The sequence below is a fragment of the Rhododendron vialii genome, chromosome 6a, assembly GCF_030253575.1.
Source record: "Rhododendron vialii isolate Sample 1 chromosome 6a, ASM3025357v1".
In the NCBI taxonomy this organism is placed as follows: Eukaryota; Viridiplantae; Streptophyta; class Magnoliopsida; order Ericales; family Ericaceae; genus Rhododendron; species Rhododendron vialii.
Genome location: NC_080562.1, coordinates 35,211,573 through 35,228,607, shown reverse-complemented (window position 1 = coordinate 35,228,607; position 17,035 = coordinate 35,211,573). Strand labels below are relative to the sequence as shown.

The 17,035-nt window shown below is 38.2% G+C and overlaps 4 protein-coding genes across 7 annotated transcripts; 3 read left to right on the top strand and 1 right to left on the bottom strand.

The window, feature by feature from the left end:
- Positions 1–1,246: 1,246 nt before the first annotated feature.
- Positions 1,247–6,260, top strand: LOC131330300 (uncharacterized). 4 transcript variants are annotated; one of them, XM_058363841.1, is made up of 9 exons: positions 1,247–1,381; positions 1,634–1,705; positions 3,372–3,499; positions 3,619–3,675; positions 3,788–3,880; positions 4,534–4,612; positions 4,766–4,890; positions 5,534–5,677; positions 5,757–6,260. In XM_058363841.1, the coding sequence occupies exons 3-9, from the start codon at positions 3,374–3,376 to the stop codon at positions 5,994–5,996; spliced, it is 864 nt and encodes a 287-aa protein (XP_058219824.1). In that variant the 5' UTR covers positions 1,247–1,381; positions 1,634–1,705; positions 3,372–3,373; the 3' UTR covers positions 5,997–6,260. The 4 variants fall into 4 exon arrangements, with proteins under 4 accessions (XP_058219824.1, XP_058219826.1, XP_058219827.1 ...); XM_058363843.1 differs by having other exon boundaries at positions 1,260–1,381; positions 3,369–3,499; XM_058363844.1 differs by lacking the exon at positions 1,634–1,705 and having other exon boundaries at positions 1,363–1,381.
- Positions 6,194–10,654, bottom strand: LOC131330298 (pentatricopeptide repeat-containing protein At4g26680, mitochondrial-like). The gene is made up of 3 exons (XM_058363839.1): positions 9,633–10,654; positions 7,822–9,473; positions 6,194–7,257 (listed from the first exon to the last, which is right to left on the bottom strand). Exon 2 carries the CDS (start codon positions 9,443–9,445, stop codon positions 7,856–7,858), a length of 1,590 nt encoding a protein of 529 aa, XP_058219822.1. The 5' UTR covers positions 9,446–9,473; positions 9,633–10,654; the 3' UTR covers positions 6,194–7,257; positions 7,822–7,855.
- A 1,666-nt stretch (positions 10,655–12,320) lies between these two features.
- Positions 12,321–13,140, top strand: LOC131328682 (protein FAR1-RELATED SEQUENCE 5-like). Its single transcript, XM_058361597.1, has 2 exons — positions 12,321–13,020; positions 13,106–13,140. Exons 1-2 carry the CDS (start codon positions 12,321–12,323, stop codon positions 13,138–13,140), a joined length of 735 nt encoding a protein of 244 aa, XP_058217580.1.
- A 41-nt stretch (positions 13,141–13,181) lies between these two features.
- Positions 13,182–15,543, top strand: LOC131330299 (protein FAR1-RELATED SEQUENCE 5-like). The gene is made up of 3 exons (XM_058363840.1): positions 13,182–14,470; positions 14,576–14,652; positions 14,726–15,543. Exons 1-3 carry the CDS (start codon positions 13,190–13,192, stop codon positions 14,940–14,942), a joined length of 1,575 nt encoding a protein of 524 aa, XP_058219823.1. The 5' UTR covers positions 13,182–13,189; the 3' UTR covers positions 14,943–15,543.
- The last annotated feature ends 1,492 nt before the right edge of the window (positions 15,544–17,035 follow it).

Here is a 17,035-nt window from a genome sequence, read left to right as displayed (position 1 = left end):
AATAACAAAACACCAATGTCAAAATTTGACTGGTGTCAAGAAACTTCGTCATCACAGTCACTTCCGTTCGGCAATCCCTATACCCCCAATTTTGGACGGGCAACTAGAAACATCTCACCTTGCCCACTTCCATTCGGCCGTCCCTAAACCCCCAAATTGCTAAGCAAAACCCAATCTTCTTGCTTCATACAGTTGCTAAAATCTGACCACGGACTGCCATAACGAGACCGAACCCCGCCGCCTCCCCTCTAACCCAGGCAATGATATCAAAATCTCCCTAGAAGTAAGAAGCCCCAAGTAAGAACTCCAATTGTCATGTTTCCTAAGCTTTCCAATCGGCTTCGACGAGTGGTCGTTGATGCGAAGGACTATTGTGGTTGAATTTGAAAAATAACCAGAAGAGAGAAGATGAGGCGTGGATCTCTGGAGAGAGAGAGAAGGAGTCTTGCTTTTTTTGCAAGGGTAAAAATGGTAAAATGTTATAATGCTCGTGGCATTAGAAATATCTCTCGTGGCATTAGCAGCTGCCTATTGAAAGTGGTGAAATAAATCCGCTTCAATTTAAAGTTTGGTAATGTATTCTAGGTTTTTTGTCAAGTATTTTTTTGGTATTTTTTACTTTTCGTTTAGCTTCTCGTTGTAATTTTTGAGATTAATCATTCGCTTCGATGAGAGAAATCATGAAAGTATAAAAATGTGAACCAATGTTGAAAAAAAATCATACAAGACGACACCTTAAACAAAAAAGAAAACAATAATTTGGTATTTTTCTGTCTTTGGTGAATTTTTTTGCTTCTAGTCACAAGTTTTGCTAACTTTTTAAATTTCTATTGTCAAGATCATTAATCCAAAAAATATATAACAAGAATAAAAAAAATTAGAAAAATCAAACGAAAAATACCAAAATGAAAAAGACAAAAGAAATAAATGGGAATTGATTTCTACACTCCCTTTTTTTAATATCTCACACTCTCTTTTTGGTCTTTTAGCAAAAAAAAATACATACACTTTCAACTCTAAAATTCAAAAAATAGAGTGTTGTTATAAATAAAAAATAAAAAAAAGAAGTGTTAAAATCAATTCTTCAAAGAAATTAGGGAGAAGGAAGTAGTTAATGAAATGGCAATCATATCGCTACAGTACCGAACAAAAACGAACGAACCGGTGAGAATACTTTTTTGAGGCCTGGAGCTGGAGGCCCAATTCCAGCTGGGTTAAGAGGAAACCCAAGATTTGACATTGGGATGGGCCAATTTGAATGAAGAAATCATTGGATCCGCAGCCTTCTTGCGGGTTCTGTCTCTGTCTGTCTCCAGCCAGCCGGCCCTACCCTATTCCGAAGGCAGAACACGGCGGCGCCCACACCCCGCCGGCGAACCAGGTACCACCACTCTCCTCCTCCTCCTCCTCTCGTCATTCAAACCCACCTTCGGTACTTCATGTTTTGCTGTTTTCTTCTCTCTTTCTCCAATAACCAAGAAGAATTTTTTTCTAATTTTCCTTTCTTTTCCGTTCCATTATCTAGTTCCAAAACACAGTGTTAGTTTCAAATTGAATATTCTAGACTTATGGCCTCCTTACCCTCTTTGAGTTCAAACTAAATTGCTCTCTTTGATACTTTTTTGGACTCCAGATTTAAATTAAAAAATCTACAAAAGCGTAGATTCCAGCACCAGAGTTCTCTATTACTTGGAAAGTCATTGAGGTACTATTTTCTCTTCCATGTATCGTTTTGGGTTCCTTCTACTGCTGTTATACTGCTATGCTGCATGAATTGATGTGCTGTAATTAGTCAATTGAAGATACCAAATGCTAGTATTGAAAGAATCATTCTTTTTGCTGAGCTTGGAGTCTATGGGCTTAAATTGTTATTTGGTCAAGTCTTTTGCGACCGTAATTGTTGTTGTTGATCTCTTTTGGTGGGAATATACCAGTTGATAGTAGTGAAAACGCAATTTTTGTGCTGCGGTTGGAGGCTATGGAGTTAATTTATGTTTGGGGTCCAGTGTTTTTTGCTGCTGTAATGGTGTCGTCGAGCTGTTGTAGTGGTGCAGGGAATCAACCAAGTGTTTTTCTTTTTTGGTAATTTTTAGGGATTTTGTGTAGATTTCGTAACATTAATTATGATATTCAGATATTCCATATGTTGGTATTTCTTGAAGTATACGTATGAATTAGCTATGCTGTTTTAAATCTGGATGACCCGAGAGTTAAACCTGTGACCTAGTCCCTTTTTCGGGTTCACTCAATGGTACAGGTTTCACATCAATGGTTAAGGCTTTGCTGAGTTGGCTTGTGCTTTAGGAGGCTTGCCACTCTCAGGTGAAGATTTTGATGGGTAGCAACTATCTTCACCATACAACTATTCCTCATTCTCTTGAGAATGATTGAATATGTTGTTCCTTTCTTTGGGGCATGACAATCATTTATTGGTAAGTACGTCCCTGACTACTAAACGTACACTTCGCCCTGATCACATTATGAAGAGGAATTCGGTTCTGCTAGTACAAAGTGTCCAAAGGGTCATAGGCGCACTAGGAGCTTTGGTAGCATTTGGCCTTTATTAGCTGTTTTTATACTGGATTACTGAGTTCTTGTTAGTGTTCCGGAAATCTTCAGTGTCATTACGTGAATTTGACATCACCAAGTTTTCGTGTAAGTGTGTTGTGTTTGGCTTTTACAGCTTGAAGTTGTAGTCTATGATCATTGAGTTATTGCTTTACCTTCTTTCTATTACGTTATTTTGAGAAAAAATCACTTCACTTGATATTGGGTTACATGCCAGAACTTTAATAGGGAAAGAAAAGGAAAGGAAGAAATTTCCTCTTCTTGTTTGATTCCTTATTTGAGAAGAGGAAAGGAAAATTATCCCTTCTCTTTACTTGATCTCTTCTCTCAACATTTTTCCTTATAATTTCTCCCTTCTTTTCTCTTTCCTTCCACTTTTGCCAAACACATCCTTAATCTTATTATCTGCAAAAGTGGAATCCTATATTTAGAATATAAAATAACTTGGTTGTCTTCTATCCCAAAATAGACATCATAATGCATCTCATTTTACAGAAGTTTATTCTGCCGAGGATGAGCTGCACTTGCAGTTCCATGCTTACTTAACCAAAAGTTTGCCATATTCTAGGGGTTTTACATTATGTGTTCGTAGTTTTCTGCTTTCAATACATCTTTTTCTTCTTACCATTCAGTTCTCCCCGGTTTCATTGTAATGTACTCAGCTGTCATCAACATTTATTCACCATTCCCCATAGTCTTTTCTCATAGTTGTTTTCTCTTTCCTGACATGTGTTGCCCCATTTATTTTGTCAACGCTTCCTATCTACCCCATGCATGGTTCTGACACGTTCACGCATTAGCAGGAATGGTGGGACTATCTATTGGAGAAAAGCATTTTATACAGGGTGGAATCGCTCAAGATCTTCGTTCCGATGGTCGTAAACGACTAACTTACCGTCCCATATCCGTGGAAACTGGAAATATACCACAGGTCAAGCATTCCTTTGCATTAGTTCTACCTATTCTTTCCTGGTTGGCAAGTAGTAGAATTTTAGTTAGTTTTTTTTCCTTTTCAATGCACTATTTTAGCTTGTTATGGCTTCCCTGCAGGCCAATGGTTCGGCAAGAGTAAAGATGGGTGCGACAGATGTTATTGCTAGTGTGAAGGTATTTCATGTTATTTACATAAGTTGCTTATGTCTCCTATGCTTTCACTATTTATCTGCGGCCTTGCTTTTTTCTGATAATGTGAACTGCATAACAATTCATTAAAATGCAGGCTGAACTTGGAAAACCAAGCCCGTTTCAACCTGACAAAGGCAAGGTTTCTATATTTGTGGACTGCAGTCCCACGGCGGCACCAATGTTTGAGGTTACTTTTTAACATTGAGATCAATCTGGTTTTCATGGTGTCATCGACTCATCAGTATTTGTAGGCTTGGTGTTCCTGTGTTATTAAAATTGCACTGGGAATTGTCTTTAAAAACACTTGCCATAAGTGTCCAGTTGAAAGCTTGTGCACCGGTGGGTTTGAGCATTTTTATCTCAAGGAACACTTAAATCAATTAACTTTTGCGAGTCGATGTGGCTTGCTATAGTCAGATAGCATAATTTCCTAGATTCTGGACCAGTACATAGGCAGGAAGCAAGTAGACAAGTACACATTTCATATATTTCTGATCACCCTCTCAAGCTGCATGTTTGTTGGGTGATATTACTAGAAGGGTTCTAAGCCCTTAGACTTCGTTCTTTATGCCTTTCTTTGATTCTTTGTTGCAAACAAAAGCATCACGATAGTTTCCCTCTAGGCGAATATGAGCATCACGATAGTTTCCCTCTAGGCGAATATGAGCATCAAGATATTTGTCCTCTAGGCGAATATGAGCATCACTATAGTTTCCCTCTAGGCGAATATGAGCATCAAGATATTTGTCCTCTAGGCGAATATGAGACTTCTCTAGAATTTTTACATTGATTTTACTTTTTTTGTGGTAGTAACTAGTCTATGTGACTCATTCTGAGCAGGGCAGGGGAGGTGATGAGTTGTCAGCAGAACTCTCGGCAGCTCTTCAGCGATGTCTCTTGGGTGGAAAAAGTGGAGCAGGTAAAGCTATCAACAAAGCAAGAATAGTTGCAGTTACTCCTTTCTGGCATGCTAGTACATTAGGCAATTAAAAACTGCAATTTGTCAACAATTGATTATCATTGTTGGCTTGACTAAAGTTAATAGCAGCGGTCTCAATGAACAATGTTGCAGGAGGTGGAATTGATCTCTCATCTCTCTCAATTGTGGAAGGAAAGGTTTGTTGGGATCTCTATATTGATGGTCTCGTGGTTAGCTCAGATGGAAACCTTCTAGATGCCTTGGGTGCTGCCATCAAGGTACTTTCCTCACCCAGTCTGCGGTCACCCTTATATCGAATTTTGTCTATTGGATTTAACATTGGGTTGAAGAGGCCTGCGTTGGTTAGTGATCTGAGCTTCATTGTTTTGTTAAGCTGGATTTTGTTAATTCTATGCACGGTATTCCTATTGTGCTTGGCTTAATAAGATAACAAGCATCTCATAGCGGAGTGAAAAAACATCCCATAGCGGAGTGAAAAAACAATCTTTTGGAGCTTGGATCGAGATTAGCTTGACAGATATATGAGAGGAAGTTTGTGATTTTGCTTTGAATGGCTCATTTAGAGCCATATCTTAAGGTCATGTAAGCTTGAGTACATGCTTTGTCTCATTGTCTGGATGGGTCATTTCAACCCATCCCTAGCACCATTTCCTCTGTGGCACATATTTCAGTAAAAGATCAATACACGTGCCACATCCCAAAATGGTTACTTTTCTTAATTTTCTTTGTATCGGTGTTGAAGGATTGTCAAGATGTTTATAGAAATAATCTTTTATCACCTGTACTTGCATTGGTTGTAAGGCGCTATGCTAGGCCATCTTCCTTGGGTGCTTTTTGTTTGTTAGTTCTTTCCCTGAGCAGTAAAAGTAGATTTTGAGATAATGCTATTTTACCCTCAAGGCTGCTTTGAGCAATACTGGAATCCCTAAAGTCCATGTTGCTGCCAGTGCCTCTTCTGATGGACAACCAGAGGTTGATGTTAGCGATGAGGAATTTTTACAATTCGACACATCTGGGGTCCCTGTCGTAGTTACATTAACCAAGGTAACACTTTCTATTCTTTCACAAATGGGTCATGGCAAATATTTATGGCGTCTTTACGTAGTGCACGTCGATTTTGCAGGTGGGAAGACATTATATTGTGGATGCGACATCAGAAGAGGAATCCCAGATGAGCTCTGCTATCTCTGTTTCTATAAACAGGCAAGGGCGCATATGTGGGCTGACTAAACGAGGCGGTGCAGGCCTGGATCCAAGCATTATTCTTGACATGATATCTGTGGCTAAACATGTAAGTGAGCAGCTGATGAACAAATTGGATTCTGAGATATCTGCTGCCGAAGCTTGTGAAGAGGAATCATGACATTGCTAAGCTAAAAGTGTCATTCTGGTCGGTGAATTAGTTTGTCCAAACCTGATTGTGTAGTATGCAACTATAGTCTTACTCGAAGTCTTCTTACTCAATAGGCAGAATGCAAACTGGATAGAACCAATTGTTTTGTATTAGCAACTTTCCCTGTTGAACTAGATTTGAACAACGTATTTTTTATACTTGGTTCGCTTGGAAGCTATTGAGTTAACTACATTTTGAATGGCACTAGTACCTATTGAGAGGGGTTTATGGGAACTTTGAAGTATAATTGTCCCAGATTTTTCGGGATTGCCACCAGAAGCAGTAAAGGGCATTACAACCTCTTTTACCCATATTTGTGGTTGTGATGCTACAGTTCTTGGCTTTGACAGGCTTGCAAACTTTGTCTATAGAAATGTGAACCCTAAATTTAATACACTGTCAACCGCACAATCCAGAAACTTCGAAAATGAATTTCAAGACAAAGGCACCCTGTTATGTCATCTCTGAAGATGCGAGGTAAAGAAGAAAGGGACCTTTTTGTTTTTATGTAAACCGGTAGGAAAACATTGTTTATGCGTACAATGAGAATCACAATAGGACATAACATCAATTGTGTGAGAGTTTGTAATAACTAGATTAAGCTGCCTATCAAAAAAAAAAAAACTAGATTAAGCTAATAGACAACAATCCAACTAATACAACCAAACTTTATAGCCCATTCAGGGAAAAAATAAACTAACAAAGAAAGACGACTCTGATAAAAGAGACAGAACAATCCATTCTTGTATGAGGCAAAATCTGTTTTTTTGAACCTTTTAGCTGAGAGAGTACAAGAGTGACCTAAGCAAGTAAATTATTCCATTGCTTTGATGCAGCATGAGCCCATTAAACTAAATGCTAAAAATGGAGGAAATTAGACTCCATCAAGTCCCTGCTTCACAATGGTATAAAAATTGGTGGCCTCCTGATGACTCAGCTTTGAACTTGCAGCAACAATCAGGAAGCAAAAATCACTTCCTCCAAAGTTGTCAAAATAGTTGCTGCTATATCAGCACCCATCTTTCAAAGAATTTCCAAAGAAAGGCATGGCTCGATCCAACATGATTTTACTTTTCCAAGAAAACAACAGAAATATTCAACTGCAAATCTTTCACTGGCATCTTTACTTTTCATGGCATCCTCCCCATCAATCAATCTCCACGCTTTATAGAAGTTCTAGAACCTCGCCAAATAGTCTCCACATCCCATTTATGACTTCATAAATAGGACTCTGCAAAAGAAAAGGAAAGGAAAAGATCAAGCATCATCTTCCATGTAATACTGAGCATTCAAATGCTTCTAAGGAAGTTAAAAGGCAGAAGAATTGAACTTTGTCCTCTTCAAAGGCCTCCGGTCAAGGGTGATTTGGTCGGAGCAAGTGTGGCAAGGGTCGCTCAATTACAAAACAAAGCAATGGTTCCTAAACTGAGCCTCTTCTTCATGACAAAATAAAGGAGACTTGTGCAAAATGAAGGTATACTTGTAGAGCTTGAGACAGAAATTCTATTTCTAGGAGGTCCTCGCGAGTGTAGGAACCATAGGTTTCGCTTGGTGGGCCAGAAATGGGGTTATCATAGTTTGTCTGCATAATAAAATAGAAAGAATCACCTAGTGGGTGGACACTCGTAAAGAATAAAGTGCACTGAATATGCTAGAGAAGTGAAAGAAAACGAGGCAAGGAATTTATCAATTTGGAAGTTTATCTCATAAAGCAAAACCGTTGGCCTTTTCTCTACCAAGTAAAGGGTGAAAAGAAAATAAAAACTGTAGCAAAATTAATAAAAAGAGCCCTTACAAGTAGTCTCCATTTTGTTTGCCACAATTTCTGGTCAGGCTAGGATGCCTCTACTTTCCCCAAAACCCTCTGGCATAAGTCGTCTAGCTTCGATATCTTTGCATAACTCCATTACAAGTTTTTCTCTACCACATTGTCGAAGTCTATGGCAAAGCTCAGATAAAATAGCAGAATCGGGAGACATTGATCTTTCCAGCATCTCTCGCACGACTTGGACTGCTCCATCAAAATCCTCATTCATGCAAAAGGTGGATATCAACATCTTAAAAGTATCTTCATTTGGATGACAACCACACCTTATCATGCTTTTGTACAATTGAAAAGCTCGCTCCGAGTTCTTCCTTGTGCACTGCCCACTAATGAGGGCAGAAAAAGTTGAGGAGTTAGGGATTAACTTCTTGCTATCAAGTTCTTTAACAAGATATGCAGCCTTCTTTGTCTTCCCTTCCTTGCATAGTCCCAATATCAATGCATTATAAGTCAAGATATCAGTCTTCACTGCATTCCTTGACATCTCCTCAAAAAGACTTCTACCCATTTCAACATTACCTATTTGACTATAACCCTGTATCAATGTGTTGTAAGTTACAGTATTAGGAGAAACACCCATACCACACATTTCACTAAAAAGTTTGTTCGCTTCATGTAATTTCCCTTCCTTGCAGAAACCATGGATGAGTGTGTTAAAAGTAATGTTATTTGGGATTAACCCATTCTTCTCCATCGAATTTTTGAGCTTCATAGCTGCACTCAAAAGGCCTTGATTACAGTGTCCAGAAATCAATGTATTATAAGACGCAACCGTGGGGGCACATCCCATATTTTCCATCTCTCCAAACACCTCGACAGCCTTTTCAAGTTTCCCCAATTTACAAAGAGCATTGACAAACATATTCAAAGTATAAACATTTGGTGAAATCCGAGACCTCTGCATCTCCTTGTAAAATGCCAACACAATATCTGCTCGATTCAGATTCATCAACGCACTCAAGTACGCGTTGCAAGACTCTACAGTCGGGAGAAACCCATAGTCCTTCATCTGACAGAAGGTGTCGGTGGCATTCCTCAACTTCCTCATATGTGCATACGTCTTAAAAAGCGAGTCAAACACATGAGGTGAGGAATCACATAATCTATACGAGTTAAGTATGGACTCAAAAAGCTTAGAGGGAAGATGTATCGAACCCAAGTCTAGGATTTTCTTCAAAATGGATTCCGCGGATTTGAATTTACTGCTCTTGGTGAGGATATGAAGGATTATGGAACGGGTATCGAGGGTGTGCAAATTAGGGTTCTGGGTTTCCACCCAGTTGAAGAATTCAAGGGAAAGAACATAGTCCTTTTGAATCTTCAACAGAATGTGCTTCACTCTGAATTGTGTCAGATTGGGGGCTAATTTATCAAGCTTAGCCCAATCAGAGTGGACAAGGTGGCTGTGAGCTACATTCACATAATCAAGATCTTGGCCTCTGGGGTCAAGAATTGTTCTATGGGGTAAAGGAATTGGATTCAGATTCCTACCTCCTAATTTCCCTGGAATTTTGAATTTTACCAAGTTGGAGTCTTTCTTCTGCTGATCAATCAGACTTGAAAATGGACGACATAATCGGTGGGAGTTCAACATTTAGCAATCAACTGGGTTATTTGATGACCTATCAAGTCAGTTATAAGCTGATCTCAAATTCCAAAAATTACAAGTCTTTCGCTCTAATCAAACATATAGCTACACCCATATACATGCACCTATATATGTAGAGAGAGAGAGAGAGAGAGAGAGAGAGAGAGAGAGAGAGAGAGAGGCAAGAACTGACCTAGGCTGAATAGTTCTTTGAAAGGCACGAGCTTTGTGACAGAATTGATAATATGAAAATATATACGTACGTATAGATTACTACATTGGAGCGTATTGTTGGTATGTAATAGGGTTTGCCGATAAGGGTGGGTACGCCGCCGTGGCTGGCGGTAATAGGCGGGAGAGTGGGAGGATTTGCAGCAGCTTTGGGGGCTAGACTAGAGGAAGGGTGGGACAGTGGTTCAATAGAATTACGGTCTTACCCTTAGTTAAAGCCCTGTTTGGTTGATGGGAAGCTTTGGGCTTGTATGTGCTTGGGTTGAGGGAAAGAATACATAAGTTAATGCAGAATTACTCGGTTTTGGAATTTAATTTCGATGCGAATATAGGAGTATTTTTTACACTTGAACAGTTCATTAACAAAATCAAATGCAACTTGCCAACTTTTTGCAAATATGTTCTTTGTGTTGTAAATTTTATAAGACCAACGATGGAAGTGACACTTCCCGCTGGTCAAAACAAAAGAGTTGTGATGATGGTTTAGAGGCGTGTCGAATCACTATTATACTGAACATGGGATGGATTCACAAAATGACAATTTGGGATGGTATGAAAGGATGGGGTACTGAGCATGGAATGGATTCACAAAATGACAATTTGGGATAGTATGAAAGGATGGGGTATGGAGATGAGCGAAACCCAGTTTACACAGCGTTCCGAATACATTTTTGTCACTCTATCTAGGGGTTAGCATCTGGATTCACGTCAAAACACATTTTCAACTTGAACATCCTACATATATTGACACTAACTTGACCTACTTAAAATCATCTTGTTCAAGCTTTTCCTGTTAAACCCTTTAGCTAAAAATCTTTCACACTACTACTATTGTCACCATATTTTGAGTATCATATTAATGCATTTATAAATAGATCCCGCCTGTCATGTTTTTTTTATCAATGACGTCAACCGACATGGAATCCAAAACATAGGCAGCGTAGCGTTGCTCATTGAATACATTTTCAATCCTATAACAATCACATAAATTTCAAAGGTAACCAACAATAGCCAAATCATGACATTACAAAATGTCTTAAAACCACAGCTAGACAAAAGTCTCAAAAACCAATTACTTTTTTTGTGGCGTTTTTTATCTACAATAATAATAAAGGTACCAATGACTGACATATATTTCTCAACATAATTAATGACAAAGTAAAAAAATTAAACAGGTATCAGTTTTTATCTCGAATTAAGGAAAAGTCCAACCCAGATTAGTTCCGTTTAATTTTTTTGTTGTCGGTTCGTGTCCTATTTGTGTTTGTGTTAAAAAAATAATAGATCCAAACCCTCTCCAATTTCGGGGTTGTTTTCCAAAAGTGCTACAAGGGGAATTAAAAGTGCCAAGGTACTAAAGAGAAATGAATTGGGTAAAAGTGCTAAGTTGTTTCTCAAATGTTAGGCTTTTTTTTTTTTAGAGAAACGAATTGGATTTTGCCCAAAAATTAATGTAGCATGTGTTACTTTTGGGAAACTTAGCCTTTATGTTAAATTTGAGGGCGCGTTTCCGCTAAGTATTAAGTTATGGACTACAAACGTACGTCAAATTTGTTTCCATTGAACTATAAGTTGTAGAAAATGTGTTAGATGTTTTAGTTTATATAGTAGAAACAACCTAACTTTTGATAACAAGTTTTAATTGGGTATGAACAACTTCACAAAAGCCAATAAATTATAGTGTAAAATTTTTAGCGGAAATGGGGCTGAATCATGTTAAGAGGTCCGGACCAAAATTCTCGCCCCTAACTGCGTTCTGTGTGAGCAACATTTTTGTTATCACCGGACTCTGAAACGGAATAGGAATCATTCACTGTCTCTTTCCCAAGATTTTAAGGCCATTGAAACTGGGATTGGCCCATCTCCGTACCCAATCTTTCATACTCCCTCTGGTTCGTATTGAGAGTTCACTACGAAAAGTCGTGTCATTTTTCAAATCAAAAAATCAATTACTTTCGTATATAATTTTTTGAATTTTTTCCCACCAAATTAAAATACAAGTCGAGATTTTTAATACGGTGTGAAAAAATTTGAAACATTATACACGAAAGTAGTTGATTTTTTGATTTAAAAAATAGCAAGAGAGAGAGTATGAGACTCTTAATGTAAAATGGAGGGAGTACTATCCAGACGAGGAGTTCGGCTCCTCTCCAATCTATAGAGAATTGGAGGATCTTCCAATTCCACCTTATATTGTTACAAGTGGCATTTAATGCATTCAATGATCAGGATTAACCTATTAACTCACTTCCCAATTTCAGCTCATCTCGTACTCTACGGACACCCAATTACTCTCCAAATTTCTTAACACCGTCTTCCTCCCGTAACCCTATTTCCCTCCCTCAAATTTCAGGAGCCTCTGTTTCCCTCCATCGTGAAAAATAGATTTTCCCACCAAAAAGAGAAACATATGGAGACCAAAACACTACCTGGTTTTTCAATCATCGTATACTAATACTATCACTTTGTTCTAATTTCTTCGTCTACAATAGATTGATCGTCAGTTGGGGAGAAAGAGGTAAAAAGTTTTGTTTTTCCATTATATTATTGACTGTAAATAATCAAGACCACTCTATTTTTGTATGACTAATTGTCTAATCTTTTCTCTAGATGATGGATGAACAAACACCTGGAGTAGAATCAAACTTCAATGGAGCACAATGACTCTGAGGATCGGATACCACATCTAGGTTTGGAATTCAATTCAGACGATGACGCCTTTTCTTTTTACAACAACTATGCTTTCACTATGGGTTTTAGTGTCCGGAAAGAATTTTGCAATAGGAGCAAAAAAACTGGTGAAGTAACCTCGAGAAAATATGTTTGCTGCAAAGAAGGTTTTCGTGCACCGGACCAAAGAGATTATAAAACTAAAATACCTCGAGCAGAAACGAGGACAGGTTGTAACGCGCACATGAGCATTAGACTTGATAGAGAAAAGGCAAAGTATGTGGTTTACAGTTTTAATGCAACAGATAATCATGACCTTCAAAATGAAGAAACTGCGCACATGTTGCCGTCGCACCGTAACATTTCTGCAGCCCAGGCTTATGAAGTTGATCTTGCTGATGACTCTGGTATTAGGTTGAAATCTGCTCATGAGTTTATGGGGAAACAAGCCGGTGGAATGGGTAATCTCGGTTACACTCAACAGGACCATAAAAATTATCTCCGAAGTAAACGGCAAACCAACTTGGAATACGGGGAAGCTGGAGCTATATTAGACTATTTTGAGAAGCAAACACTGAAAAATCCCTCCTTTTACTCTGCAGTGCAATTAGATGTAGAAGAGAAAATCACCAACATATTTTGGGCATATGCAAAGATGATTATTGATTACAGCCATTTCGGTGATGTTCTAAGTTTTGATACAACCTATAGAACGAATAAAGAGTACCGCCCACTTGCAGTTTTTACTGGATTTAATCATCACAGAGAGACATTATATTTGGTGCTGCTCTTCTATATGATGAGACTGCTGCTTCATTTGAATGGTTGTTTAGCACTTTTTTTACTGCCATGTCCGGTAAAAGGCCGAAGACCATTTTTACTGATCAAGATGCCGCTATGGCAAAAGCCATCCCATTGGTAATGCCAGAAACATATCATCAAATTTGCACGTGGCATATGAGGCAGAATGCAATGAAACATCTTGGATATTTGTATAAAGAAGAAGACTCTGAGTTTGCAGAATATCTTCATGCATTCATCAATGATATATTGGAAGAGGATGAATTCCTATCTGCTTGGGATGCCATGGTCTCTAAGTATGATCTTGAAGGTAATAATTGGATACAACTTACTTTTCAAGTAAGAGAGAAATGGGCCAAAGCTTATGTCAAAAGTACTTTTTGTGATGGTAGTAAAACTACACAGCTAAGTGAAAGTTTGAATGCTGACATAAGGCATTACTTGAAATCAGACCTCGACTTAGCTCAATTTTTCAAACATTTTGAAAGAGAGGTCGACAACAAGCGGTACAATGAATTGAAAGCTGAGTATAACTTAAGGCAAAAGCTACCTCGCAAAAAGATGAACACACCGATGTTAACACAGGCTGGGGAAGTGTACACATCAAAAGTATTTGAGAAATTTCAGGCTGAGTATGAAGTGTACCAAGCAGCTTATATGGAGGACCGTATCAATGAAGGTTTGCCAACAAGTGAATACACCGTTGCGATACTTGGTCAACCTAAAACTTACAAAGTCTTAGGCAACCGTTTAGAACAAATTGTTTCCTACAGTTGTTGTAAATTTGAGGCAGTTGGAATATTGTGCAGCCATGCTCTAAAGGTTTTGGATGTGATGGATATTAAGCTCATACCGGAAAGATATATTCTAAAGAGATGGACACGAGATGCGAAGGCTGGAATCATGAAGGACTTTAAAGGACGTGAGGTTGAAGGTGACAATAAATTGAAGGATACCAATAGATATAGAATGTTATGCCCTGAATTGGTAAAACTTGAATCCCGAGCGGCAGAATGTGAAGAGGCATCTGCCTTGGTAGCTAGCTATATGAATGAGATGTTTGAAAATGTTGAAGATATCTTAAAGAACAAACGAGATATGGATGAGTCTACTAATGAAGGACAAGACTCTCCACATGAAGCTCCTTTGGAAAATTTTGTTGCCGTTCAGCCAAAAGGACTTAAGAAAAAACAGGCTCCTCGCAGGGGAAACAAAAGACCAAAAAGTTGGACTGAGAAACAAGGGAAGAAAAAAAAGGGTGGATCAGCAGAAGTTGTTCCAAATGAGGAGTCATTTCTTGGTCCTGCAATGGCAAGAGAGGTGGTTCAGGTATACTTTTAACGGATGTTATTTTGTCCTTAATCTTTCTTAAGATTGGTATCTACCTGTTGATTAAATTTGAAAGGTTTACAACTTGTGCTGCTCATCAATTAGGGCCATGATATAACAGCTATCCATACGCAAAAGCTGGTCGGATGCTCCAATCAAAATCTATCGTCGATGCATACAAGGTAATTCTGTATCGTTATGATTTTTCTGCTGCAAATGAAGTTATGACTTATGACCATTGATCTGAATTTGAAGGGTTACAAGTTACAAGTCAACTTCTTGCCCATCCAATGCAACTATCAATGACTCCATACCTCCAAAAATGCATGGACATGGGCATATTGGAAGTATTTCCTCTCTAGTCACTACCACTCAAATTTCTAATCCACCATTTTATTCTATCTCAGGTACTTTTCTAACTCAAACTTCTACATTTATGATTAAATGCATGTCTTTATTTCGGTGTTGCTAATTGGAACTAATTACAACCAGGATGTTGAAAAATATGAGGCACCAGCATGGATGAATCCTGAAGAAGTTGAATTTATGAGGAATTCTAGCTACAGCAATTTCATGTGATGGCTTACTCCTGATCACCTCATGAGAATTTCTTTGAATGATATTATATCTGTAATTTTGTTTCTTTCGGCATGGTTTCTTTCACTGATATTATGTAGGTCTTGAGGATTTTTTTCCACTGATGTTTTATTAAAAATTTCATCATGGTTTCTTTCACTGAAATTATATAGCTCGTGAGTTTTTTTTTTTTTTTTCTAGCAAAACAAGCACAGATCCAAGAACGTCAATTCAATTCATAGCACTACTATTGGTAGGAGTTATAAATTTCACCCAAGGCATTCACTCTCTGATCCATGAATCCAAATAAAAATACTTACAAATTGAATTACAACTCCACAAAATCAGACATCAAAAGAGAGTTGGAAAGAAACTTCTTGCAAAAATGAGATGCTCTGTTTTAAAAAGAACACGTTGATGGGTAATGGAGAGATGAAAACCTTAAGGGTTAATGTGAGGAAGACGACTATGTTTCTCTTTTTGGTGGGAAAATCTATTTTTGACGATGGAAGGAAACAGAGCCTCGTGAAAATTGAGGGAGGGAATAGGGTTAACGGGAGGAAGACGGTGTTAAGAAATTTAGGGAGTAATTGGGTGTCCGTAGAGTACGAGATGAGCTGAAATTGGGAAGGGAGTTAATGGTTTAATCCTGACCATTGAATGCATTAGATGCCACTTGTCACAATATAAGGTGGAATTGGAGGATCCTCCAATTCTCTATAGATTGGAGAGGAGCCGGACTCCCAGATGAGAGCATCGGATGGTTCCGGACAGATTTGTGTCTCTCCATATCCCTTGAATGATAAAAGTCGCGAAGCAGTAAATTTTGGGTGCATGTATGTGAAAAGGAAAAATCTTTATTTACGGAGGTTCCATAAATAAAGTTTACAGAGGCCAATCTCGGCCATTTAAAAGTGCTTTGGATGATTCAAATTAAAGTCAAACTATTAACGATAATAGATAATTATTACCGTTCAAAAATTAAAAATATATCTCAACTGTTGATTGCCGAAACGGACAAGTAAAATCGTGTGTTTTTCATGAACAACTTATTCACGGCCCCTCCGTGAATAAGTTTCTCTCATGTGAAAATATTCACATTCTGTAAGTAATTAGGAAATTTCTTCTCTCCAATCAAACTAAAAGTGCCCCATACAAAAGGGAAATACCCAAATTAACCAAATTCTCTCGCTTGAAGAACAAGAACATACAGAATACATACAAACATTTGGGGGCAAAAGCTTTTTAATTAATTTCCAAACTTCAGATTCCCCAATGGCTCACTTGGAGCTAAAGAGAGCAGTTAGATTTGTGATCATGTCCAAAACGTACGCTGGCTGGCTAGCTCTGTGAGATTTATTGCTTGGCCTTCTTCTGCTTACCCTTTTATTGCTTGTTTCTTTATTTTTGTTCACATAATTGTTTCCAAATTAGTAGTACTTATAATAATACTCTCAGGGGAAGCTGTGGAAAGAAAGCTCCAATGGTTCCCTCTAATCTCGATCGAGTCATTGACTTCTAATCATGAAAATCTATACTATAATATTTTGGATCCAGAAATTGCAGGCTGTCTAATGTCACCTTGTCACATGGGTTAAAGGATAATCTATGTTAACCATATTGGCAGTTTCTCAACATTAAAGCAGATGAGTGAGCTTACGTGCGCATCGACTATGTTTTAGCTACCATATGTACCAGTTCTAATGCATTTTCAAAACGGGGTTGCACCATATGTACCACTCATGTGTTGTGGATCATGAATTACTGAGAGATTTACTTGGGAACAAATAAAGTTGTCGAAAAACGGACAATAAATTTAGATAATCAATTTACTCTCGAATGATAATCTTTTATCGATATTTTTATTCCGTTTCAAGAAACTCTTTAGTAATTCTACGCTGATATTCCAAGCCCAACCTAGAGAGTTGGTGTAACGACCCGTGCCAGCTGAGCTGCTAATCCATAGCCCAACCATGTGGCTCAAAAATT